The sequence below is a fragment of the Gorilla gorilla genome, chromosome 11 (assembly GCF_029281585.2).
Source record: "Gorilla gorilla gorilla isolate KB3781 chromosome 11, NHGRI_mGorGor1-v2.1_pri, whole genome shotgun sequence".
Taxonomy (NCBI): domain Eukaryota; kingdom Metazoa; phylum Chordata; class Mammalia; order Primates; family Hominidae; genus Gorilla; species Gorilla gorilla.
The window spans coordinates 36842973-36869302 of NC_073235.2; the positions used below are offsets into that span (position 1 = coordinate 36842973).

At 38.9% G+C, this 26330-nt stretch overlaps 1 protein-coding gene and 1 pseudogene across 10 annotated transcripts in view; one reads left to right on the top strand and one right to left on the bottom strand.

Moving 5' to 3' along the window:
- Positions 1–26330, top strand: part of MGAT5 (alpha-1,6-mannosylglycoprotein 6-beta-N-acetylglucosaminyltransferase) — a 327811-nt gene that overhangs the window by 194625 nt on the left and 106856 nt on the right. For all 10 annotated transcript variants that reach the window (XM_031008588.2, XM_031008589.3, XM_019022285.4 and 7 more), the window contains 4 exons: positions 16865–16936; positions 18907–19068; positions 22220–22389; positions 25548–25682. In XM_031008588.2, coding sequence (XP_030864448.2) covers positions 16865–16936; positions 18907–19068; positions 22220–22389; positions 25548–25682 — 539 coding nt within the window. The remainder of the gene's footprint in view (positions 1–16864; positions 16937–18906; positions 19069–22219; positions 22390–25547; positions 25683–26330) is intronic.
- Positions 195–679, bottom strand: LOC109025823 (epididymal secretory protein E3-beta-like; annotated as a pseudogene).

Here is a 26330-nt window from a genome sequence, read left to right on the forward strand (position 1 = left end):
AGTCAATATCAGGAAATCTCTTGGGTTTGTCAAGAAGAGATGCCACATGATCTGAATCTTGAGAAAAAAAAAAAGTTAGAAGTAAGTTAGATAAATGAAAGACAGAAGTGTATTCAAGGCAGAGAAACAACATAGGGAAAGTTATGGTATCAGTTGCACAGTGGGAGTGGTGGGACAATGGACATAAGCAGGGGCTACCACTTGGGAAGTATGGAATACTCTACCAAAACCTGGGAATGTGGGTAGACCGTCTGGTTGCTGATAGGCTTTATCTTCAGGTCCTCTATGCCATCAACATACTCATCCATGCTGTGGTGGAATTCAGTGTAGCTGAAGCTCCTGCTCTCTGTGTAGCTATTTTTGGAATTCTCCCAGTGACACTTGAGTACATTGGGTGCATTCTGGGTCCATACATATGCATGTCTATAGCAGTCATCCCAGTTGTCATTAGCATGTGTATGCTCAATTTGGTAACCTGAGATTTAGATGAACATGTGAGAGCTCTTATCTTTTAGAGCACTTCTTTTTCTCTCATGAGGACATCACATCTGTACTCTTGAACATGGGTAGTGATGTTTTATGAGTTCCCGCCAGTAGCTGTTCTTCCTGTGTACAAGCAGCCTGCATAGGATCAAAGCAGGGCCAAGAGCAGGCTCCAGATCTTTAGAGAGGTTGCCATCTCAGTCACCAGAGCCACCCTATTCAGATTCAGTGTTTGAGTCACTGCTTGTAGTAGGGATCAGTGTGTGGATCTGAATAGCAGAGTCTATGTCCTCCTCCTCCTTTTAAAGACCAGGAAGCATTTACTGGTTTATTATAACAGAAACAACTCAGAAACAGCCAGAGGGAAGAGATGCGTAAGGCTAGGTTTGGGAGGGAAGTAACTAAAAGTTAGTTACATTTACCTTCCTTTTTTCCCTAAATCTGAGCGTCATTTTCATTTGTACCCTTGAATTTAAATAGCAGCTTTTGTATTTTTTTTTTTTAACGGTTGCAGAGAACTTTATGGGCCACTTGAATTTTTTACAGACTTTAAGGATATCCATTTCACCTAGAACCTCTTGGGAATCAAAACCGGCTGGCTTCCCCTTTATGGACTGGGGGAGGAAGGGGTTGGAGCAGGGTAGGCAGCTTTGGGGTCTTGTGAAACAGGTTCTGGCCAATTCCGAGGTCATGCCTCCACAGGCCCTCTGCTGCCCTTTCTTTTTATTCTGTCCCCCGTTTTTGTTTGCTGTTGCTGTTGTTATTTGACCAATAATAACAGCTGGTGACGCCATGCAGGAAGGAGAATACCTTCATTTTTGAGGCTAAATAAAATATTCTTGCCATAGTTTTCCTTTTGTGGGATTCAGATGCCTCTCTTTTCTTTGCCATAGGGTGATGGGGTTAGAGGCCAAACAGTATTGCTAATAGGGCATGTGGCCCTGATTCTGTGGGGTTTGCTCCTCTCTCAGACTATTACTTCTTTTGCTTGGGTACATTCAAGTTACACTTTTTGGGGGGTCCAACCAGGCTCCATGATTTTTTGGGGGAAGGGGGACAAGGTTGTTCCATTGCCATCATGAAAACCCCAGAGCTAACGATAGTTAAAATACCTCTTGGAAATGAACAGCTCTGAGAGTTGGGTGTGTGAGGCTCCTCATTAGCAGGCTGCTGGCAAATTGACTTGGTAGCATTTATTTGAGTTTCTGGCTTCCGGCTTGGGTGGCTTGTGGCCTGCCTTCTCATTTCCTTCTCCAGAGGAGTAAATCCTGGGGCCATGCGTGAACCTTCACTCTAGCTGAAAAGTCAATTAGAGTACCTCTCCTGCCCTGAGGAAAAGGTTCCTGATTTAGTTTAATTTTCAAAAGTTTTATTCCCCTTTCTACTTGAAAGAATTTAGCCAGAGTCTGACCAAGCTCCATGATTGACAAGCTGGGCTAATTTCATGCCTTCCTAAGCCTTTGCATGTTGGGGTATGCTGCTGAGGCAGAGGATTTTACATTCCCATACTTCCATCTCCTTGGAAGGCATGGAGAGTGATCCAAATGGAAGAGACTGCAGTTATTTGTGACTTCTTTCCCTCCCTTTGTCACACCTCACCCCTGCTCCCAGTGAAGTATATGGCTAAGCTGAGAGAAAAGTGAGGTTCTGGGGAAGGGAAGTAGAGAGGAATACGGGATGAAGAGACATGATGGATCACATAACACTTGCTATCTGAGGCTGAGTGTTTAATTTTGGAACCAGCAACTACGTTTTCTCTTCCTGAGGTGTGAAATATGCTTCATTAGCTCATTCCACTCTCTTCTTATGCAGATATCGGGTGGTCTTTTTGTTGCTCGGCTAAATTCTGTTCAGTGAGCAGTTATTGAATTCATTGTCAACAATTAATGAAAACACATTTTCTTGACACCACGTTATGTGTTAATCATTGTGAAAGCAACAGGAAGAAAGGATGCAGGTAACTGAACCAGGAGAATGGGTGGAGATAACTAGGGACCTCTTCTTACAAGTTTTAATCTGAATATAACCCTGAACCTCAGGGCTTTTTCTATGTTATCATAGCATTGTAATAAGTACCCTGTGAGAGTTAAAGGAGAATTTCACCAATATGGTCCCTTCAATAGGAATACTATCTTAGAGTCACACCTGACGTCAGCTTCTGTTTCTGCTGCTTTCTCAGCTCTATGAGGTCACTTAACCTTTCGTGCCTAGGATTCTTCCTTTATGAAATAATAGGAATGTACTTAGAGTACAACCCGGCAGATAAAAAACACTCAATAAGCATAACTGACACTTCCGTGGTTTTAAATGTTGTGATCTTTTTGAATAGTTGTGGGGTGTCACTTAGCCTTGGACATTATATGTGGGAACATTGTTCCATTTTAGAATTAGAATCAATTTCTGGTTCTCATTTACCAGTGTAATGCAATTTTAGATCCTTTGACTTCTGGTAATATAGAAATTCAGCTGTTTCCCTTAATGCCTGTTTTTAAGTTGACAACGTTTGTATGTATTCATGGTATACAACTTGGTGTTTTGATATGGGTCTGCATTGTGGAATGGCTAAATCAAGCTAATTAACATGTGCATTACTTCACATACATATTTATTTGTGGTGAGAGTATTTTCCCTTGATTGGTCATTTCTGGACATGATACTTGGGTTTGCACTGGAATTAGCTGCACGTATGGACCCAGTGCACCCTACCATTGTTAATGTGAGATTAGTAGAGATGTTTTGTAAAACCGATTAATTCCTTTTTAGTATTTTTAAAATCCTGGACAATATCTGTGGCTTTGTAGGAGCTGTTGGTTCACTTGTGTGTTCTTACTCTTTCCTGCTGTCTTGAAACTTTCCTTATTCTGTTATTTAAGTAAACTCTGAAACCTGCGTTTTTATTTCCTGTATCATCTAGGTTTCTCTTGCAACTGGGGAGATGATTGAGAGAGACATCTTCATTTGAGTTGTTAATGTGATCAACACATGCACCAGTGACTTTTATTCTATTCCTAATCCTTATTGAAAGAGCCAATTCTTGTTTTGATCTATGTTTATCAGAGCTTTAACAGATGCCAAAAGGACATGAAGTAAAATGTCTCTTGTATAGTCAGTCACTAGTTGAATTGGAGCATTTAGATTCAGACCCATCTTAAGAGAAGGTACACTTCCTTCATTTTTCTTTCTTAGGGTTGTCTCAGTTCACCAGCTTCCGCTGAGTTATGGAATTAGAAACTTCTGTTAGTACTTTCACCCTCACCACCTTGTAGTCTATGGATCTTTTTTGGTTAAATCCCAGGAAGCAAAGCCATCAATATTTTTCCTTAAAATACCCCCACAGCTGTTTGTTATATGTCTGACGCTGTACTAGAGATGGTAGAGATAAAAGCTGAGTGGTTGCCTTTCTTTAGAGGTGGGACTTTGGGGCAGACAAGAGAAGAATGAAAGACTATTGATGCTCCACTGTACCAGACACCTCAAATACAGAACAACCCCATTTTATTTAAGTGACTTCAGCATCTGAGGATTTTAATATCCACGGGGGTCTTGAAACCAGTCCGCAACAGATACTGTGGGTCTGCTATACACAATCTTATTTAAACCTCTTGCCAACTCTAAAGAATAATGGAGAGCCAAGTCATAGATAGCTCAGAGAGGTCAAGTCGCTTATCCCCAAAGTCCTGCACTTTTCGTTCCTGCTGTCTCCTTTATGATGAAGGAAAACTGATCTTAGGTAGCTGACTTGCAGCCATTGACTTTGCATTCGGTTGTATGGTTAAATCCACTTGTGATGGGAAAATGGCTCTAATTTAGCTAACTTGAATGAATAGATCTTCATTGCTAGTTTTCTAATACTCCATAATTTCGATACCCTACGCCTCCAAAAAAACACAAACTCTCTTGCTGCCATAACTCATGAAAACCAGGTGTCAGCCATTCCAAGTGGTAGGAATGAGCAAATGATTCATTAGGCAGCCTTGTATTTCCAGAACATCAGGCAGTTCATTTTCTGTATCTGTTTTTGTGAGCCATGTAACTACTCCCATTACAGAGACAGGGCCCTATAAAGTAATTACTCTGAATGTCATTGTTTCAGGTATATTAACTTAACCATCTGCAGAGCCTTTTACTGCTATCATCTTTTACAAAATTTAGAATGAATTTCTTCATCTCTGTTGATATTATGTTGATAGATGATACTGATGTATTTGACACTGGCACTTTTTTTTTCTTTTTAAAAAGTTGTTACAGAACCTAGGAAGCATCATACCTTTCCAGAGTTCCTAATTTGTTTGTGCTTTTCTTGTATGCACTTCTGTTGCCATTGCAAGTAGAGTTGCTCTGATATAATCAAATTGCCCAGTGATTGATTGCTAGATCTTAGGATGTGTGCAAGCTATTGCTTCAAATGCCAATTTGGACTAGATGCATGAGAGTGTGTCTATGACTCTTTCACAAAGGAGCAAAAGAGGCAGTTTCATGCCTTACTTGTCAATCTAGTTCTTATATTTCATAAACAACAGACGTAAAGGTCTTTGCTTCTTTCTGTTCTCCCTTGGCAGTATGTAAAACTAATATTGGCTGAGCATGTAATTAACCTTGAGTTTAAATTCAGCGTACTTAATCCCTTGATTAATGCTAAGATTAATGCCCAACAGGAAAGGTTGAAAGCTTAAATGTTTGTGAATGCAAGCATGAAATGAAATCCTAATAACCAGTACAATGATTTGGATTTATGAGCTGGGTTGGCTGCTAAAGATAACTTGGAAATGGTGTTGCACAGACTAATTTGTCAAAGTGGGCAGTGATAAAGAATAGACTGCTTAGGTTACAGGACAAAACCTGAATGTAAAAACAACTAACGTTTTGGGGTGGGTCAGGGAGTACTTTAAAAATATCACCAGATTGTTGCCCGAGAATACCAACACACACCCTTCAAATGTTCAGCCATTTGAAATGGGAAATTCCTTTTCCTCAAGATAATATTCCTGGGCAGTAAAGGAGGTGGCAGAGATTTATGATCATGTTCTTTTCACCTTCTCTGTTCAGCCTTTATTGGTATCTTTTTCATCTATATATATTTGTTGCTCTTACTACCTGAGTTCTAAGACATCCTTAGTAAAAGAATTTAAAAAAAAAATCCTGAGTTTACAGAACAGTATTTGTTAGTCAGCCTAACTGATCTCTTAGTTTCTCCCTTTAGCCCCTCACCCACTAAAGTTCTTAGCAACACTTCCTGTTTATGAATGTTATATACCACAACATTTATATTTAGACTTCTTGTTCTGGCCTCCACTCTACAAAAATCAGAAGGGAAAAGGACAAGACTTGCCAAAACCCAAACCAACACTTCTTTGACTGCTTCTTGGAACACATGTGGCAGGATGGGGCTTCAATGCTGTCATCTCCAATTTGTTTTTTATACACATTTAAATATTGTCTCATGTAATTTCTATTGTATGACCCTAAAAATACTTTTAAAATTATGTTTTAAACTTTTTAATATGCGAAAATTTCCAGCATGTGCTACAAAAGAGTTTAACAAACTCCTGTGTGCCCGTGATCCATATTCAACAATTGTCAATTCATAGCCAGTCTCATTTCATTTATAACCTCCTCTGCTTCATTATTTTAGGACAAATCTGAAGCATCATATCATCTGTTTCAATGTGTATCTCTAAAAGAGACTTTTAAAACATACTGTACAACTATTCTCATTATAACTGCTAATACTATTTCACACCTGAAAATTAACATAATTCCTTCACATCAGATTAGTATTCACATTTTCAGGCCATTGTATAAATTAAAGTTTATTTATTTGAACTGGGTTTCCAGTAAGGACCCTAAATTGCAATTGTTGCCGTCTCCTAAATCTCTCTTCATTTTAGGTTCTCTTCCGTCTCTTATTTTTCCTCCTAATTTTTTGTTAGAGAAACTGCTTCATTGCCTTAGAGTTTGTCTTACTCTGAATTTTGGTTACAGCCCATGTTGTTGCATAACCTGGCTCTTTGCCCCCTTGTATTTCCAGTAAAGTGATAGCTAGCTCTGAGGTTTGATCAGAATAGTGCCTAATATTGTCTGTGCAAGTTATTTCATGGATAATGGTATTATATACTTGAGTTGGGAGGCACATAATGCCTGATTTCTCTTTCTCTCTTTTTTTTTTTTTGATGTTAGCAATCATTGATCAGTGCCCAGGTTCATTAATTCATTAAAGGTACCTTCTTAATATATCAGGAATACTTCTGTGCAGAGATGTGACTCTTCATCAGGTATGTGATCACCCTAAGAGGAAATTCATAGAAGAAACCATTTATTTCCGAGTTCATTTCCTAGAATTTCCAGCTTTTCTTCTTTTTGCTTGCTTGCTTTTTGTTTTTTATTATCATTATGTAATAATGGATTAAAACATTTGAACAATCCATTGCAGTTATTTTCTTAGTGATTGTCAAGTTGCCCCGCTTTGGCCAGTGAGGACCTATTCATACTGCTTTCTCAGACCTTTTGACATGACCATGGTAGTTTGTAATAGTTTTCTTGTTCTGTGGTATGTCAAGATCTTCCAGATTCATCTCATACAGTTCCTGCCCTAGGCCTGGAACCAGCATCTCTAAGAACCATCTTGCTCCCCCGGCCTGCATACCACCCCAGTTTCTCTTAGAAATAATGCTTAGGGGCCACAACCTGAGTGCCAGGAGCATTAATTGCTATTGATTTTTTTCTGGCTGCTGGAGATTTAACAATGAATAAACACTCCTCATTATGGTTGTGTTATGTAAGGAGAGATAGCTAGCAACATCAAAAAAGTAAGATGTATCATCTAGATTGTAGTACATGCCTGGGGAGAAATACTAAAGAGAGGGCAAGAAGTACTTATGAGAAGTGATGGTGTCAGTTTTGGATAGAGTGGTCAGGATAGGCCCTACTGAGAAGGTGAGAAAATGATGTTGGACCATATTTGAAGAAAGTGAGGGAGTAAGAAGTGCAGATATCTGACAGGTGTTTAGCAGGCAGTGGGAAGAGAAGTGCAGTCGCCCTGGAGTGACCATTAACACCTAATGTTAACAACAAGTACAAGGAAAGTCATCTCCACAGAGAGTTTTGTCTGTTTTGTTCTCACATACAATGATGTCTGGCACATGTGTTTATTGAATGAATGATTCTATCTGAAGCATTTTTTAAAATTGGCTATAGTTTTTTGTTTTGAGTGGGTAACTTCTAGCTCTAACCCTTCCAATCTTAAAAAAAAAAATGTCGTAAACTTTGTAACATTAAAATCCGCTAAGACATTTGAGTTGAGACATGAAGCAGGGGCGTTTTGAGCACTGATTTAACACATTTAATATACAGTAGTCCTCTCTTATCCATGAGGGATACATTTTAAGACCCAGTGGTACCTGAAACTGAGGGTGGTACCGAACCCTCTATATACTATACTTTTTCCTTCTTCACAATGTTATGGCTTCTCTTTGGCATATCTGAATTGCCAGCATCATTACTCTTGAGCTTTGGGGCTGCTATTAAGCAAAATAAGGGTTTATTGAACACAGACACTGAGATACTGAGACAGTTGATCTGGTAACATAAAGGCTACTAAGTGACTAATGTGAGTGGGTTGTGTCTATATCATTGATCCCCTGGACAAAGGAGCTGTTCCAGCCCTGGGCATGATGGAGCAGGAATCACAAGGTTTCATCATGCTACTAAGAGCATTGTGCAATTTAAAACTTTTGAATTGTTTATTTCTGGAATTTTTTATTTAATATTTTCAGACTGCAGTTGACTGTGGGTAGCTGAAATATCAGAAAGTGAAACCATGGATAAGAGAGGACTACTGTAATGCTCTGTAATATTATGAGAACATACAAGGGCTCAGATTAGATTGTTAGAATGGAATGAGCCAATTGTATTAGAAGGCACAGCTTTCTTGCCCATTTTTTATTTTCATTGTCACTTAGCATAATTGCACATTAAACACAAAAAAAGAGCTATATCATTGTTGTCTAAAATGTGACTACCTCTTAAAATTGAGTGACTTTAGTTGTCAAAATGTCCTTATGTGGATACAGACCAGTTGGGACCAGTTTTGCCAGCATCCAGTGGGAGCTGTGCCTAGTGAGAGTTGCTATAGAAAGTATCTCTATGCATTATCTCTTTGGTTGGCTACAGAGGAATTTATTTGCTGCTTCTCATGTATAAGGGAAAATTGGCCTTTCTCCTCTTAGAGCAATTTGGGATGGATTATTGAAAGTGTCTTATCCTCTTGTTAGAACCCCACTGGTTTTGTGGCACATTGAACACTTACTACAGCATCCCTTTAAATTCTGCACCCCCCCCTCACCCCTGATATGCTGAGCAGAACTCTCATGGATCCCTCTGGCCCTGTATTCTGTCTCTCGCAGGTAGCCAGTTCTGTACTTTGTGTTAATAATATTCCTCCCTGTCTTGTCAGGGGGCAGCAGTACAGTGTTAGAGGAAACACACAAGACCTGATTCGCTGTCTGGATCCCACCACTTCCCTATGTGGCTTTGAGTTTTCCCTTGAGTTTTCAGTCTGGTTTCTCCTCATTGAGGTCAAGATAAAGCCTGCTTTGCCTCCCTCAGTGTATTGTTGAAAGGTTCCAATAAAATGAGAACAGTAAAGCGCCGCATAAGTGGAAAAGAGTATCATTATCATGAGTCTCTTTAGTGCCCAAGTCATGCTTTTTGATTTATTCATTCACTACTTAACAAATACTAATTGGACATTACCTGTGTGCCAGGTACTGCTTTCAGGACTGGAGATAGAGTGAGAACCAGACAGATGAGGTTTCTGTCCTCAAGGAGCTTACATGCAGATGGGGCAGCAAACAATAAAATCAGTATATAAAAGAATTGCCTCAAGGGATGAATACTCTGAGGAAAAATAAACTAGGGAGGATGCAGAGTGGCCAGGTCAGTGGGTCAGGGAAGGCTTCTGTAAGGAGAAGTTTGAGCATAGTGTGGAAGGAAGTAAGGGAGTGAGGCATGGAACACTCTAGAAGGAAGAGGGTTTCAAGTAGAAGGAAGAGCAAATGCAGATGCCCTGAGCTGTAGGATTACCAGATAAAATACATTACAGCCAATGAAGTTTGCATTTCAGGTAAACAATGAATTTTTTCAAATATAAGTATGTGACAAACGCTGTGTGGGACATACTTACACTAAAACAAAAACTGTTGTTTGTCTACGGTTAAAATGTAATTGAGTGCCCTGTTTCTTTTCCCTAAATCTGGCAACCCCACTGAGGTAGGAATGAACTTGCATGTTCTTGGGACTTGCAAGGAGGTTGGCTTATGTAGGGCAGGGTGAATGAGGCAAACAGTGTAAGAGTTGAAGTCAGATTCTATAAGATCTTGGTATAAATTCTGGGTTTTATTCTGAGAGCAAGGAGAAGCCATTGCAGCATTTGAGTATGTGTAGAATGTGATCCAATTTTGGCATTTCGTTTGCTCTTGCTACATAGAACAAATGGTAGGAACAAGAGTTGGAAGCAGAATTGTTGCTACATTCGTTAACTGTACAGTACTGCCACACAGCGGGAGTATAATCACTTTAAAGGATTTCATACAGAAGACCTAGGCGATGATACTCCAATATTGAAGACTGGACTGTGTTTTTGGGACTGTAGGAACCAAAAGTTTAGCCAATGTGCTTCAAATAGTGATTGAGCATACCAGCTCTGGGGCAAGACAGGTGGCATTTCCATCTTTAGCTGTGTCTAGTCTGTGCTTCAGCATCTTCATCTAGCATGATAATTAGCCTTTTTCAAGAAGTTATTTGAAAAGACCAAATGAGATGACATGTGTAAAGGGCTTATCCTCATGTTTGGCTCCTAGTACATCGCAACTTTTATTCTTTGTCTTTCCCAGCCCACTCCCCCTACACAGCTCTTCAGATAAGGAGTCGGACCAAAATATTAATCAACACAGGTGTTAGTGCAGAGAACTAGTCTAGAAAGCTGAACCACTTACCACTTACATGAGTAGACATCCTTTACCATCTGCATTTTATCATTAAAACTTTAGAAAGTAGAGGAATCGGGAGTTGGCATGTGGTAGAGAGAAGTGCAGGGGGCTTACTTTTTTTTAGTGTATCCCTTAATGAGTAACTTCACTGGATGTCATCAGTACAACAAATGTGTATATGTTTATGTATGCATGTATATATAAGCGTAATCAGTGTGTCAAATGAATATTTAGATAAATAGTCAACTGTATTGATTTGATATATGACCAACTAGCCTAACAGGATGACATAAATTCTATCTTTCAGATCTTATAGGATACTAAAATTAAGAGGGTTACCTGATCCAACTCTAAAGTAGATGAGAAAACTTGAAAGCCAAATGGTTTAAAATTACATGCCTAGTTATTTGCAGAGTTGGGCATAGAGTCCATTTTGACTGATCCCAGATTCAGTTATCTTTCCCCACTGAAATAGGTGTCTTATCCCTCACTAAGCTTGGCCTAAAGGTAACTCAAATGTATCCTGGTCAGAGAGGCAACAAATTTCAGTTGTCACTCAGCCATGCCACTCACTAGAGAAGTTACAGTGGCAAATTCACATTAAGCCTTGACTTCATCCCATGTAACATGTTGATAGTACCCGTGTTATAAGGCCCTATGGGGAATTAAATCGTGTAGTGTGTGTGTGTGTGTGTGTGTGTGTGTGTGTGTGTGTGTGTGTGTTATAAGGCCCTATGGGGAATTAAATCATGTAGAGTGTGTGTGTGTGTGTGTGTGTGTGTGTGTTATGGAGCCCAACATATTCTAAGCCTTCATACATGATGGTATGCTTATATAACTGCTTTAAAAATTATTCTCTTAATGTTCATTGTGAAATGTATAATATGTAGATTAGCAAAAAAAAAAAATGAAAAGCACCCAGAACACCATCATCCAGAGACGATCTCAGACTTCTCGTATGCATTTCTCTCATTTAGTTTTGATTATACTTAAATCTTCTGAAAAATACAGCATGAAATCCTGTGTGTTGGTGACCCATTAGAACAGAATACTTCACATTAATCGTGAAAGAAAAAGCCATAACAAAGACTAATCATTATTCTTTCAAAAGAATAGAGCATTACTACTAAGAGTTTTGCCATATTATATCTAACAACATGCATATATACATTGGATTTATTAGTTTTCACAGTAGCTTTATTTTTCTTTCCATCTTTAAACTCCAACTTGAGCTGTCTTATGTATCTGCCAGCAACTTTTTTCCCCTTAATGTAATGAATTGTCCATCCTACAGACCTTAGAAATAAGTCTGACCAGATTAGACTTCTAGGGACTCAGAGAATGCTTTGATTCACAATGTTCATGTTTAAGCTGAAAAACCCTTTTTGTTCAAAGAAGTTTAAATCACTATGAGGAGGAATGTCAAAAAAACAAATTGTTGTATTTTATATCTCCTTGTTCAAGAAAAGGGATTTTATAGGGTCCTTTCCATGGAATGTGCATTGATGTTCTAAAGTTTTAGCCTGGCTGGTCTTTGTTTGTTTTTGTTGCCTCTTCATTTTGTGGCCTGAGGCTAGTGAGCTAAAAAGATTAGTTCATGTCAGAGTTTGCTTTCCAATTGAAGGTTACTGGAGGAATGCTTCTCCTCAATCGATTGTTGTGTGCGTGTTGCCATGAGCTCAGACAGTTTTAATTTCTTAGACTTATGGTGGTAAATTGTCGGCTACTTTTAAGACTGTCCAGTCCCTTCCCTGGCAGAGGGCTTGAGGGAGATCTTTCCCAGGCCATAAAAGCTGGGTAGAGATGGCGCTGACGGCAGGGGGTGGGTGGGGAGGCAGGGTACCCAGTGTGTCTCCATACTGAGGGGAAATATAAAATCATGTCCCAGGAAGAGAGTACCAGGAGCCACAGTTGAGAAAGTATGAAGGAAGGTGATCATAGACAGCTGTAGGACGCTAGGGCTCTGAGAGCCAAGAGTAGAAGAGCTATTGAGAATGACTTGAAATAGAACCATTTTCAGGTCAAGAAGATGGTGGGTAGGATTCCAACTTACAAGGGACGTGAAGAACCTCTTCAAGGAGAACTACAAACCACTGCTCAATGAAATAAAAGAGGATACAAACAAATGGAAGAACATTCCATGCTCATGGGTAGGAAGAATCAATATCATGAAAATGGCCATACTGCCCAAGGTAATTTATAGATTCAATGCCATCCCCATCAAGCTACCAATGACTTTCTTCACAGAATTGGAAAAAACTAAAGTTCATATGGAACCAAAGAAGAGCTCGCATTGCCAAGTCAATCCTAAGCCAAAAGAACAAAGCTGGAGGCATCACGCTACCTGACTTCAAACTATACTACAAGGCTACAGTAACCAAAACAGCATGGTACTGGTACCAAAACAGAGATATAGATCAATGGAACAGAACAGAGCCCTCAGAAATAACGCCACATATCTACAACTATCTGATCTTTGACAAACCTGAGAAAAACAAGCAATGGGGAAAGGATTCCCTATTTAATAAATGGTGCTGGGAAAACTGGCTAGCCATATGTAGAAAGCTGAAACTGGATCCCTTCCTTAAACCTTATACAAAAATTAATTCAAGATGGATTAAAGACTTAAATGTTAGACCTAAAACCATAAAATCCCTAGAAGAAAACTTAGGCATTACCATTCAAGACATAGGCATGGGCAAGGACTTCATGTCTAAAACACCAAAAGCAATGGCAACAAAAGCCAAAATTGACAAATGGGATCTAATTAAACTAAAGAGCTTCTGCACAGCAAAAGAAACTACCATCAGAGTGAACAGGCAACCTACAAAATGGGAGAAAATTTTCACAACCTACTCATCTGACAAAGGGCTAATATCCAGAATCTACAATGAACTCAAACAAATTTACAAGAAAAAAACAACCCCATCAAAAAGTGGGCAAAGGACATGAACAGACACTTCTCAAAAGAAGACATTTATGCAGCCAAAAAACACATGAAAAAATGCTCATCATCACTGGCCATCAGAGAAATGCAAATCAAAACCACAATGAGATACCATCTCCTACCAGTTAGAATGGCAATCATTAAAAAGTCAGGAAACAACAGGTGCTGTAGAGGATGTGGAGAAATAGGAACACTTTTACAGTGTTGGTGGGAGTGTAAACTAGTTCAACCATTGTGGAAGTCAGTGTGGTGATTCCTCAGGGATCTAGAACTAGAAATACCATTTGACCCAGCCATCCCATTATTGGGTATATACCCAAAGGACTATAAATCTTGCTGCTATAAAGACACATGCACACGTATGTTTATTTCGGCACTATTCACAATAGCAAAGACTTGGAACCAACCCAAATGTCCAACAACGATAGACTGGATTAAGAAAATGTACATATACACCATGGAATACTATGCAGCCATAAAAAATGATGAGTTCATGTCCTTTGTTAGGGACATGGATGAAACTGGAAATCATCATTCTCAGTAAACTATTGCAAGGACACAAAACCAAACACCACATGTTCTCACTCATAGGTGGGAATTGAACAATGAGAACACATGGACACAGGAAGGGGAACATCACACTCTGGGGACTGTTTTGGGGTGGGGGGAGGGGGGAGGGATAGCATTAGGAGATATACCTAATGCTAAATAATGAGTTAATGGGTGCAGCACACCAGCATGGCACATGTATACATATGTAACTAACCTGCACATTGTGCACATGTACCCTAAAACTTAAAGTATAATAATAATAAAAATTAAAAAAATTAAAAAATAAAAAAGAAGGTGGTGGGGCTCACCTTGGGGTCCAGCTTCATTGGTAGCATCCTCTACTGGTGGGTTAAGCTTGTTAAAGGACCCTGGACAGATCAAAAGAAAACAAAGTTAGGGATTAGGAGGTTGTTACTAGCCTTCGGCAAGATTTTCCTTGAATGTTATTAATGGTGTTCTTATTTAGGAAAATGTTGCTCATTTGAGAGCTGTTTGTTTCAGTACTTGGAGTTATTGCCAATGCTGGCTTTCTTCCAATCCTGGTAATCCTCCGAGGTTTCCCAGAGAAAGAAACGCTTTGTTTTGTTTTTCCCTTCTCCCCATGGGATAATTGGTTTATGTATAATTTAATTATTTTGTTAACCAGTTATCCTATCACAGCATACAAAAACAATCTTAAAAACCCACCTTCCCGCTCTGTGCTAAGATGTTCATAATTGATTTTCCCACCATTACGAGTGCATGTATAACAGCGAAATTTCTTGCTAAAAGCTAAATTGGACTGACTCTATATTTTATATTTTCAGGAGTGCCCTTGGAGCCTTAGGAAGTAATACCCAGTGATTTAGAATAAGAAGAACTAAGATAAATGATCAGTTTCAAAGAGGCATTACAGTCTTCAGGCTTCTGTAGGGAAGTCATCTTTTTAAAAATCACCTGGGACTGTATTTTCATCACAGTGAATCTTGAAAGATTCTTCTTGCAGTGGCAGAGTGAGGAGAGAACTTTATGAATATCTGGTCTCGCTCATGTCTCTCCTCATAGTTGATTTTCTTTAGTCTTGTTTCATCTTTCCCCATCATGCTATTCCTGGGAAAACTTCATCCTGGTGGGTGGCTGGTAAATTTGGTTATTTACTTGGTGTGAGGTTTATTTCAAATCTGTACCTTCCTTGCTCATCCTATTTTTTTTTTTTTGCGGGGATGGGGGTGGGATGGGGTGAGGTTAAAGATCTCACAATCAAGTCTACAATCCATTTGAAGCCTTCATGTTATAAATATGCTTTATTGAGTCCATTTGCACAAATCTAATTGGAGCTAAATAATTCAATCTGGCCTAAGAATACAAGGTACAGATGTGCATAATGCTACTGAGACCAGCTTATGCATCATCCACTTGCAGGCTTTTTCTCTGCTGTTTTTCCTCATTTTTCTCATTTGTGGAGCTGCAGATATTGCCTTTCATGGTCATGTTGTTGTCAGATCCCAGTAATTAGACTGTAGGCCTCCAAGGCAAGTTGGTCTTTTCTTGTTTATGAGTAAAAACCATTTTAGCTTTCCTTGTGGGGAATCCTTTTGAGTCTCTGAATCATTCACAAATATGGTAAGGTCTAATTTTATCCCGTAAGAAGATAAGAGAATATTTCACTTTTCCTATTCAGAGATTCCGCCCTCTCCCCAAGCTTTGCTTCTCTCTCTGCTTATTGCTTTGGGATCATCTGCAGTGGCAGATGGCTTTATGCAAATCAGGCCAATTACTTTGGTTATAGTAAAGATCACCTTGTATTATGAGTAACTTCCAGATTAAGTAAAACTGACATGTTTCTTTGAAAACTTACCCAGACTGAGAGGGCACACTGTCTTGTGCTGACCCATGAGGCTATAGTTCCACACATGTCTCTGCCATCTTAGTGACCCCTTTAAGGACATTCCCTCACTCTACTGCTCATTAAATTTTATAGATCTACCTGGCCATAGAAAAATTATTTTCAATGCCTGTTAGCCATATTTCATAATCTCATTATTTATTAGTAAATGGGTGATAATGCTGTCTTCAAATTTTATGGCTAGTTTTGACAGAGAACAGACATCAATATAACTTTAATGCATTTCTCATTTTTTTGCTAGAAATTAAGTTGCCTAATAGTCTTTGATAACCTTTGCTGAAATAATTTCTATAGAATCAAGTTCTTTTTTCCTTTCTCTTTCCTCCTCCCCTCAATTTCTAAACCTTATTCATTGACAGAACAATCCATCTTCCAGAATGGCTCTCACAAGATCATCGAGGTTTTTTTTTTTCTCCTCCTTTCATTTCTTTCTCAGATAGGTTTTACCACCTTATTTCTTGAGATAGTGTGAAGTAAATAGCTAGAAAATGAGGGAAACCTTGACCAATTAGCCCTAAACTATCAGTGGCATTCCTAACTCAGATAAAGGATTGAGTTCTGTGGCTCCAATGCCATTCAATTTCCTTTCCAGATATGCCACAGCAGATAAGGATCTTTCCTGTCCATTTGCTAAAGGGTCGCAGAGACACCTTACATTCTCATTCCCCAGTGGCAATGTTTCAGTCTTTTAACTTTCTGCCATTAGACTCCCTTTCCTTCTGGTACAGAGATGTGAGGCTTAAATGACTAAGGAATTAATTGCTGTAAAGTACTTCGAAGGACAGATGTAAAGTATAATCTCTTCCTTCTGACCTTTGCTGCTGATTGTTTCATCTGAGAGGGCACTTGTATCTGGAATACTAGCTAAAAGCATGGGAATTTGGCTAATAATAAAAATAGCACATATTAATATAGTGCTAGTTGTGTGCCAGGAGCTGTTCTCGGTACTTTGTATGTATATTAATTCATTATAGATGAAGCTGCATATTTAGTGTCACTGATGCTTTTTAGGTTGAAAATTGGTGTCCTCATTTACCTTGGAGAGCAAAAAATCCCTACGAAGAAGCTGATCATAATTCATTGGTAAGTGATTTTGGAAAACTCTTTCTAGACTTGTGCATTTAGGTCAGATGCCAAGTGATACATGTGGAATCTTCTAGAAATGCCAACTATAACCTGAAATAGTATTACACTGAAAAACTTCTGTATTCGTCTCTGTGGAAGTCTAGGTGATCAAATCAGTCAACCATTAGCATAGGTTTGTTTACTGAGCAATTCTCTGAGGGTTCCTGAATGATAGGCTACTGATATGAGTAAGACCTGGTACCAGCTGTGGAGGCCCTTAGTGATCTAATAAGGGTGATGGCAAATAATGACCATCTCTGTCACAAATGCTGTAATATAGGCCTGTGGGAATTAATGAGGAAGAGGTCATTTTAGTCTGCAAGGTTCAGGGTAGATTGAATAGTGAAGATAACATTGGGGCCGAATATAAATGATGAGTGAGTTTATATAAGGTCAAGGAGAAAAGGGTATCTCTGGTATGGGAAAATGAGAGCTTGGCAGTTTCAGGGAGGAGAGCATGCATGCATGGTTCAGTTGGCCAAGGCCATAGGTGATTGGATGAGCTAGGCTGAAGATGAAATTGGGAAGGTAGGAAGGGGACTGTGAAAGTACTTGTTGCCACATTAAAAGCTTAAGTCTTTACTCTTTAGACCATAGATCAGCAAACTTCTACAAAATACCCAGATAGTAAATAGTTTCATCTTTGCAGGCCATATTGGTCTCATTGCAGCTCCGCAGTTCTGCCATTGTAGCACAGAGAGCAGCTGTATATGATATGTAAATGAAGGGGCATGGCTGAGTTCCAGTAAAATTTTATGCACAAAAACAAGCTGTGAGGATTTAGCCCAAGGGCTGTAGTTTGCTGTTCCATGCTGTAAACCACAGGAGTCGTAGGATATTGTTTAGTCAAGAAGGGAAATGAAACTGGATGTGGTGGCTCATGCCTGTAATTTCAGCACTTTAGGAGGCTGAGGCAGGAGGATTGCTTGAGGCCAGCCATTTGAGACCAGCCTGGGCAATACAGCAAGACCCCATCACTACAAAAAATTTAAAAACTAGCTGAGCATGGTGGCGTGTGCCTATAGTTTCAGCTACTTGGAAGGCTGAGGTGACAAGAGGATCGCTTGAGCCCAAGTTCAAGGCTCCAGTGAGCTGTAATTATGCCACTGCATTCCAGTCTGGGTGGGAGTGTGAGACCCTATCTCAAAGGGGGATAAAGAAAGAAAAGAGATGAGTGTTCAGAATGAGCTATGGTGATTACTGAAAAGGTGGATTCAGCATGTTTGAGATGTTCTATGAAATAAATACTAGTTATTATGTTTCTCTATTATTCCAATCACTGTTTGTATCCAGCTATATTATCCAGAGCATTAGGAAAAATATTCTTCCTGGCTTTTAAGTTATCCTGTTTGGAATTTTAAATTGTTCTCACTCATGGCAGAAAAGTAGTATTCTTGGCTCTTTAACTTCCTTAGAAAACAATGAATTTTTGTTTGGACTGGGACAAAACCAGAAGATGAGCATTTATTTCCCTATTTAACTCTGTGGACAGAAAGAGGCTTTCTGGCAACTTCCACGTTGTCAAACAGCCTGCTAAGAATTGACTTCAGTTTTCTTAGAAGTCTGCTGTCCTGTGGTAGATCCAAGTGGAACAGTAAATTTGAGTGCTGAGAATTTCAAGGTACATCAACCATACTCATTATAAAAACTGCATTTTAACATAGCTCAGGGCTTTGTAATGCCTGTGCTGCTTTTCTCAATTTCTAATTTTTTAATGATGTCCCTTCGGGCAGATCAGCAGTCAGCAGCCTTTGCTTCAGTTTGCAATCCTGGGACCTTAAAGTCAAAGCTGCAGCAGACAAGACTTACTTTTGAAGCTCTCAATTTAATTGACTAACCCTTTTAACTTTTCAAATGTCACATCATGAAAACTATTATGCTTTCTGACTTTTTATCTTCTATTCATTTTATTAAATTTCTGTTGCTAGGCGGAAATTCGTACAGATTTTAATATTCTCTACAGTATGATGAAAAAGCATGAAGAATTCCGGTGGATGAGACTACGGATCCGGCGAATGGCTGACGCATGGATCCAAGCAATCAAGTCCCTGGCAGAAAAGCAGAACCTTGAAAAGAGAAAGCGGAAGAAAGTGAGTTTCTTATTAATTCAGTGCAGTTAGATGCCAGTTTTCTTTTAAAATTTGATTTTGCTTGGAAACAAGACTAAGAGAAATGTCATATCTCAAATGATATTCCCTCAGGGTGAATCTGCTCAGTCTCTTGTACAGCTGTTTTTGGGTTGTCCTTTCCCCACTTACAATGCTCCCACTTAGCAGGGTCTGGCACAAGTTTCTTGGGTGAAGCCAAGCAGAATATCTGCCTGTAAGACTTTTCCTTTGAACCTGTCTTTGTCAGGGTATCAGGAAACTTTCCCCCATTTCCTTACCTGAATCCAACCTTCGAGAGCTTCCTATTATATCATCATGAAAATTTTGTATTTTTGTTGTTTTTCATCCCTGGCTTTTGGATAGCCAGTGAGTTTCATTGTTACTCTGTCTGGTTGGTGCTTCTGCTTATGCCCCTAGGAGAGAGAGAGAGAGAAATTTGATTAAATTTGAGCCAGTTTCTTTCTAGTTTATGAGGAGAGGCTTGGAAAACCTCTCGAATACCCCTGGGCTTAGAAGACTTTATGCCCTGTTAGCTATAGATGTGGTGGTCTGGCTTTAGATTAACTGTTCTGATTTCAGAACTGAGCAAAGTGAGTAATTTGCTCCCACATCTAAAAAACTTAAAAATGAGTTTGGTATTCCTAATCCAACTAATTTGATATGTTTGAAAAAGAAAATAAAGATACATTTTCAGGATCCCAAGTCACAGTTTGATAGGTCAGTTTTGCCTAGATCTCTTGAATTTGTGAGACAACAGGACCACACATTCTGTCACCAAATTGTTGTGTATGGAAGAGCATGTATTCAGATGTGCAGGTGGGCTGTAAAAAGAAATAAAGAATTTTTCTGTATATTCCTGTGGAGTAACCTCAAGGATATATTGTTAGGTGAAGAAAAGTAGAGAATAGTTTACATTATTTTTAAGAGAGAGAGGGAATTTATATCTATGTATACATAAAGATATATACAGATACATATATTTGCATCTTGCTCTTAGTTTGAAAACGTATTTTTCTTATTTTGATAAACTAAAATTAAAGGAGATGGTGATGATGGTTGCACAGTAATGTAAATGTGCTTCATGCTACTAAACCATATATATTAAAATGGTAAATTTTATGTTAGGTGAATTTTACTACAATAAGGAAAAAAATGGTCCAGTTATTAAGAGGAGTTGGGATTAGCATGGAGGCAACAGAAACTACCATAGAAACTAGACTTCTGAATATATCTGACTTTGTAGATTTGACGCTGGAATCATTTTATGTAAGTGTTAAAACAAAATGTTATTACCAAAAACTAAAAATTAGAAGGAATATGAAACAAATGAACTGACTATATATCCATCCGGTTTTGATGGAAGCGCACAGAAAAAGACTGTTCTTAGTGACTTCAGAACACAGTAAACTGTACACTTCTGATGGGATATCACAAAGGATAAAAAACTGTAAAAACATCTTAAAACCATTTTTATTAATCATGTAATATGTGGTAGTATTGATATTCTGAATCCATTGTGAACATTGGAGTAAAGCAGATGAGTAATTATGTTAGTGTCTTTGAGAAGTGGGATTTGCAGTGTGGAAGAGAAGAATTAATGGATGGTAGGATTGGCGATGTTATGTAAAAACACTATAACCCTGAGTTTGAATTGGAAGCACCAGTCTAAACTCACGATTTGTTTTATCTTTGAGGAAGAACAAATTTCCTAGCTAGGGGCACTATCAGGCCTATAAATAGTAATAAAATTGAGTCCCTTAAGCCCCACACTTTAGTCTCTAAATGCTGTTTCTACTAAGTGATATAAGAGGTTCTTGGAAAAATGGCTTATTAAGGTCCAAGACAGAAGTTGTACCTTTTGAGCCTAGAGTCTTGTCAGGCACATCTGTCTACCCATGTGCAGAGAAGCTGTCAAAGAAGACTAGGATCGTGTCAAAAGAACTTAGGAGCCAGCTTGGATAGCCTACCACAGGCCTAGATGGGACAATTGGATAGTCAGTGACAGGAATATCCACAATATTTTGAAGCATATCAAATATGCTTTGATGTCATAATTATTTTTTTAATTAAAAATCCTCATAGATCATCATTAGAGTAGGCTAAAGAACAAGTTTATTATTCTGAAAAACTGGCAAATGAAGAGAAAGAATCAAGTATTTACCAGGCTCCTTCTTTACAAACCTTAGAGTTACCTCAGGGTGACCAAATGGTTGATGAGGGGTAGTTTCTCTTTATAGAGAGGTATTATTTCAGCTAATAAACAAAGAAGGAATGGTAAAATATCATCATTTTGCAGTCCGTAATGGATTAATGGATCTAGCTAGTGACCATCCAGGACTGCTAACATCCCAAGACAGAGACACCTGTACATTGTTTCCTATGAGGCTAAGAGACATATGAGGCAATTATTACGTATGTTCTCTGACTCTTGAATCACACAGGTGCACTTAGAAAAAATAAAGGGCAGTTGAAGAAGTATGAATATTAACTGGATATCAGATGATGTTAAGGAATTACTAGGTTTTTTAGGGATAATAGTGATGTTCAAGTTATATTTTTCAAGTGAAGGTTTGTTCCTTTTAGGGATACATACCGAAATATTTACAGATGAAAGGATATGTCTAGAATTTGCTTTGAGATAATCTAGAGGGGTTGGGAGAGAATGGGGGTATAGATTAAATATGCATTAATAATTGTTGAAGCTACACAGTAATTGCTTTGGCATTGACTATATTGTCGTGTTTGCCTTTCTATGTGTTTGAAATTTTCCATGGTAAGAGGTTAGAAGTATTTTAGCTGTAGATAAAAGACCAATAGTGTTAGAAAATACTGTCCTGTCTTACCTCCCTTTAATCCCGATTTTACAAATACACTGTGCTTTTAAAAGGTGGGATTATCTGTCCATACCTTGTACTCATAGCCATACCAAGGGCTGCAGTGATTTTGTTTCTCTAAAACCACAATGAAAAATGATTTCCTTCCTTTGTACCTTCTAGAAAAACAGCATTCCCCACCCTTTGATTTTGTTAGGATGTAAACATGACTTTGGGATTGGTCAATCATTTCTTGGCGCGTTACTGTGCATTTTGTATGTGGTTCAGTGTGAATCAGTATATGCCTCTTTGTTTTCCAGGTCCTCGTTCACCTGGGACTCCTGACCAAGGAATCTGGATTTAAGATTGCAGAGACAGCTTTCAGTGGTGGCCCTCTTGGTGAATTAGTTCAGTGGAGTGATTTAATTACATCTCTGTACTTACTGGGCCATGACATTAGGATTTCAGCTTCACTGGCTGAGCTCAAGGAGTAAGGAGATTACTTTTCAATTTTAAAATCAGAATACAAAAAAGAAATTGTAAACTCTTAAAGTATTACCTCTATTAGTGTATAATTTTTTGTCGAGGAAAATGAAAGTGATAATTCACTAAACAGGAGATGAGAAGATTATTTTCAGGAGCTAAATACATACACTGTGAAAAGGATAATATGTTTTCATTGTCGCTGAAGGCTCCAGAGGCTTCATAAATGAATGCCAGAAAATTCAAACTAAGGAGCTTATTCTTTGCTATTACAGGTGCTTCCAACATCTGTAGCACAAAACATTATTGACTTTCCTAATTCCCTGTCTCTTGCTGAAATTCATACCACTGCCTACTCAACATCAATCTTGCTAAATCTTGAAACAGGGCAGGTTCCTGTTTGTAATTCAATTTGGATAGAATAAATTTCCTGAAAGCCCTGAGCTGATCCTTTTTCAATTAGCCAACTTTCAGCTGAGTCTGTTAACTCTACTTGGGTTTTTCATTTCACTGAAATTTGCTTCTAGCTCCAGCCCTCCTGTAATCCCTTCTATATTGGCATAGCTGGCTGAGCGGGGACGCTTCCATCCCCTGCAGTCACTTAGGATTACTGCCCATGGAGACTTCCCACCCAACAGTCAAGTTGCTATGTTGCTATATGTCATATATTTCCAGAAGGAATACCTTGAATGAACATTCTAGAGCTCATTGAGATGCGAGACATGTTAAAACAATATATGGTGGCTCCCAGCACTTTGGGAGGCCAAGGTAGGTAGATCACTTGAGGCCAGGGGTTCAAGAACAACCTGGCCAACGTGGTGAGACCCTGTCTCTACTAAAAATACAAGAATAAACCGGGTGTGGTGGCCCATGCCTGTAGTCTCATCTACTCGAGAGGCAGAGGCTGCAGTGAGCTGAGATCATGCCACTGCACTCCAGCCTGGGTGACAGAGCAAGTCTCTGTCTTAAAAAAAAAAAAAAAAAAAAAATTGGATACACAACCTACAAAGTGGCTGCATTTATACAGTTAGCAGTCACTCATCTGGTGTCTTCTGTAGGCTAGTTTTGGTGTCGGACATACAGAGATGGCCAACTTGTGGTCAAGGATCTTGCTGCCAATCTTTTGATAATTACAACTAATATATTAAAAATAATTACACAAATTCCAGTTCTATTGGTGCTAATTGAGGTGTACGTGGATGCTAGAATGTAAGCACTGGGATTGCAGAAAACTGAGTATCGTTTGTCACTGTGTAGTGGGCACCTAGATAGTGCCTAGCAAGTAATGAGTACTCACATAACTATTTATAGAATGAATGAGTGAAGGAATAAATAGGTGAATGAATGAGTGGGTAGGTAAATAAATGGAATGTCGTGGTAGTACCAGGGACAAGTACTGCCTGGGGAGGTCAGGAAAGGCATGTCAGGGATTTATCAGTCAGAGACTGAATTTGATGGTCAAGGGAAAATTTGTTCAGTATGTCCTCACTTAACATCGTTGATAGGTTCTTAGAAACTAGGACTATAAATGAAATTATGTAAAATGAAACCAATTTTTTTCATCAACGTTATAACCAGTGATTTGAAGGAAATGACTTTATTGGAGGGCCTGCTATCTGTTGTTTTGTTTAAAGTCCCAGTTTTCAGGAACCTATTGATGATGTTAAGTGAGGACTTAACTCTAGTAGTCTTTATGCACACTGGGGTCAGGGCTAGATGTGTTTTATTTAAGAAGATAATTGTGGAAGCAGTATAGAGCAGTGGTCTTTAAATATATCTGTACGTTAGAACCACCTGGAGATCTTTGTATTTATTTTTTAACTTTGGGGGATCTTTTAAAAATCCCACAGACCATGCCATAGGCTAATTAGATCACAACCCTTGGGGGTAGGTCACAGCCATAAGTATTTTGTGACGCCTCCAGGTAATTTCATTCTACAGACAAGTTTGGGAAACACTGAACATGGGGTGGACCAGAGATCAGCAAACTATGGCTCAGCAGGCCAAATCAGCCCTCTGTCTTTTTTTGTAAATACAGTTTCATGGGAACACAGCCATGCCTATTGTTTACATATCATATATAGCTGTCTTCATTCCACAACGGGAGAATGGGCCAGTTGTGACTGAAAATGTATGGCCTGCAAAGATGAAGATAATCACTGTCTGGCCCTTAACAGAAAGGGTTTTCTGACTCTTGGGAGGAAACTGGTTCTGCAGAACCTAGTTCTTTCATAAACAGGGGAGAGGAAGAAGGGTGGCTGATGTGGTGGTAGTACAGAGCTGTCAAGCAGAGTCCTGTCTGTGACTCTTGTCCATAATTTGGTGAAGGATTATCATGGGGTGTGTGCAGGGATAAGCAACAGTGGTGACTGATTAGTGAGTGGATGGCAGTAGGGTTAGCACTGTGTCGTTCCTACACATGAAGTTGGCCTACCAATCAAGTACATCGTCACGCTCTGAGCGCAAGTATGGTTTTGTGTGGATGGATGCGTGGGTGGGGGAAAGGGTGATTAAAAAAAAAACTGTAAACGATAGTGCCAGTTCTGTAATATGGTCAAGCGAGGAGGAAAAATTTGACATAAGAGAAAAAGTTAAGGAACAGTATGAGGCAGGTAGAAAGAAGTTAATACTATAGAGGCTAGAAATTGAAGACATTTAGAAAAAGGGGAGGGGAAGGTTAGGGTGCTAAGCGGTAAGAACAGGCTCTGGGGGAGAAAAGTAAGTTATTGAGTATCTGGTATTCATTAGGCACTTTCTTTTCAATATCTCATTGTGAAGAACCCCTGAGAGATTGGTACCCAATGCTCTTTGTATCCAGTCCTTGTTTTCTGGAAGATGAGCAAAGAGATTGAGAGAGGTTAGGTAACTTGTTTAAGGTCTCACAGCTGCTACATAGTGGTGATGGAGTCAGACCCATACCTTCCTTGATTTCAAAGACTTTGTTTATATGCCACCATTTGCTTTTGCAAGAGTCAGAATCAGGGTACTGGGTTGGCCTTAATGGATGGAAATAATTTATATAGGTAGCAGATTTGAAAGGGCCATGCTGTCATCTCTAAAAAGGATTTTTGGGGTGGCATTTGCCCATTAAAGTTGCCAAGTTTATTACCTTTTAAGTAAATGATTTTTCTCTTTTTTCTCCCCTCTCTTTTGCCGTTTCTCTAGAATCATGAAGAAGGTTGTAGGAAACCGATCTGGCTGCCCAACTGTAGGAGACAGAATTGTTGAGCTCATTTACATTGATATTGTAGGACTTGCTCAATTCAAGAAAACTCTTGGACCATCCTGGGTTCATTACCAGTAAGTGCTACATGGTGTTCTGACTTAAGGTTTTTTTCCCCCCTCCTTAACAAAGGTTGCATGATTGTGGGTAGAAAAAGCTTATCAAATAGTATCTTTTCAGCTGTATGGAGCTTTGCTCATTTGTAATTGAAATTCAGATTCTCAGTGACTTTGTACTTTCTATGGCTATTCGTTATTTTCATTGGTTTCTTAGAAAACAAGTGTCAGCCTCCTTTCTACCTTGACTAATATTAATACTTAGCCTTCCTCTCAGTATGCGTATGCCAGTGTCATCTATTTAATCACATAACAATTTTGATAAAATATGTACAGTGTCGTTTCTTGTGTTCCATCGGTTTTAGATCATGATTCTCTTTTCTTACCCTTTACCTCATCAGTATTCTTGTCATTCCTGGAAGGGAAATCTGGGAATACGTTATCTGAATGCTGGGGTCTTGCACTTTTTAAGATAAGCCCATTAAGATTAGTATGTCTGTGGTACATGTGTACTCTGTCCAGTCTTTATTATTTAGTAGAGTAGCTCAGTGTTTGCCTGAGTGTGGGTTTGGGACCACGATTTAGTATTTGAAATGCTTTTACCTGGTATACAAACATGGCACTAAATCACAATGAATTATATAACGAAATTTATTAATTTTTCAATTT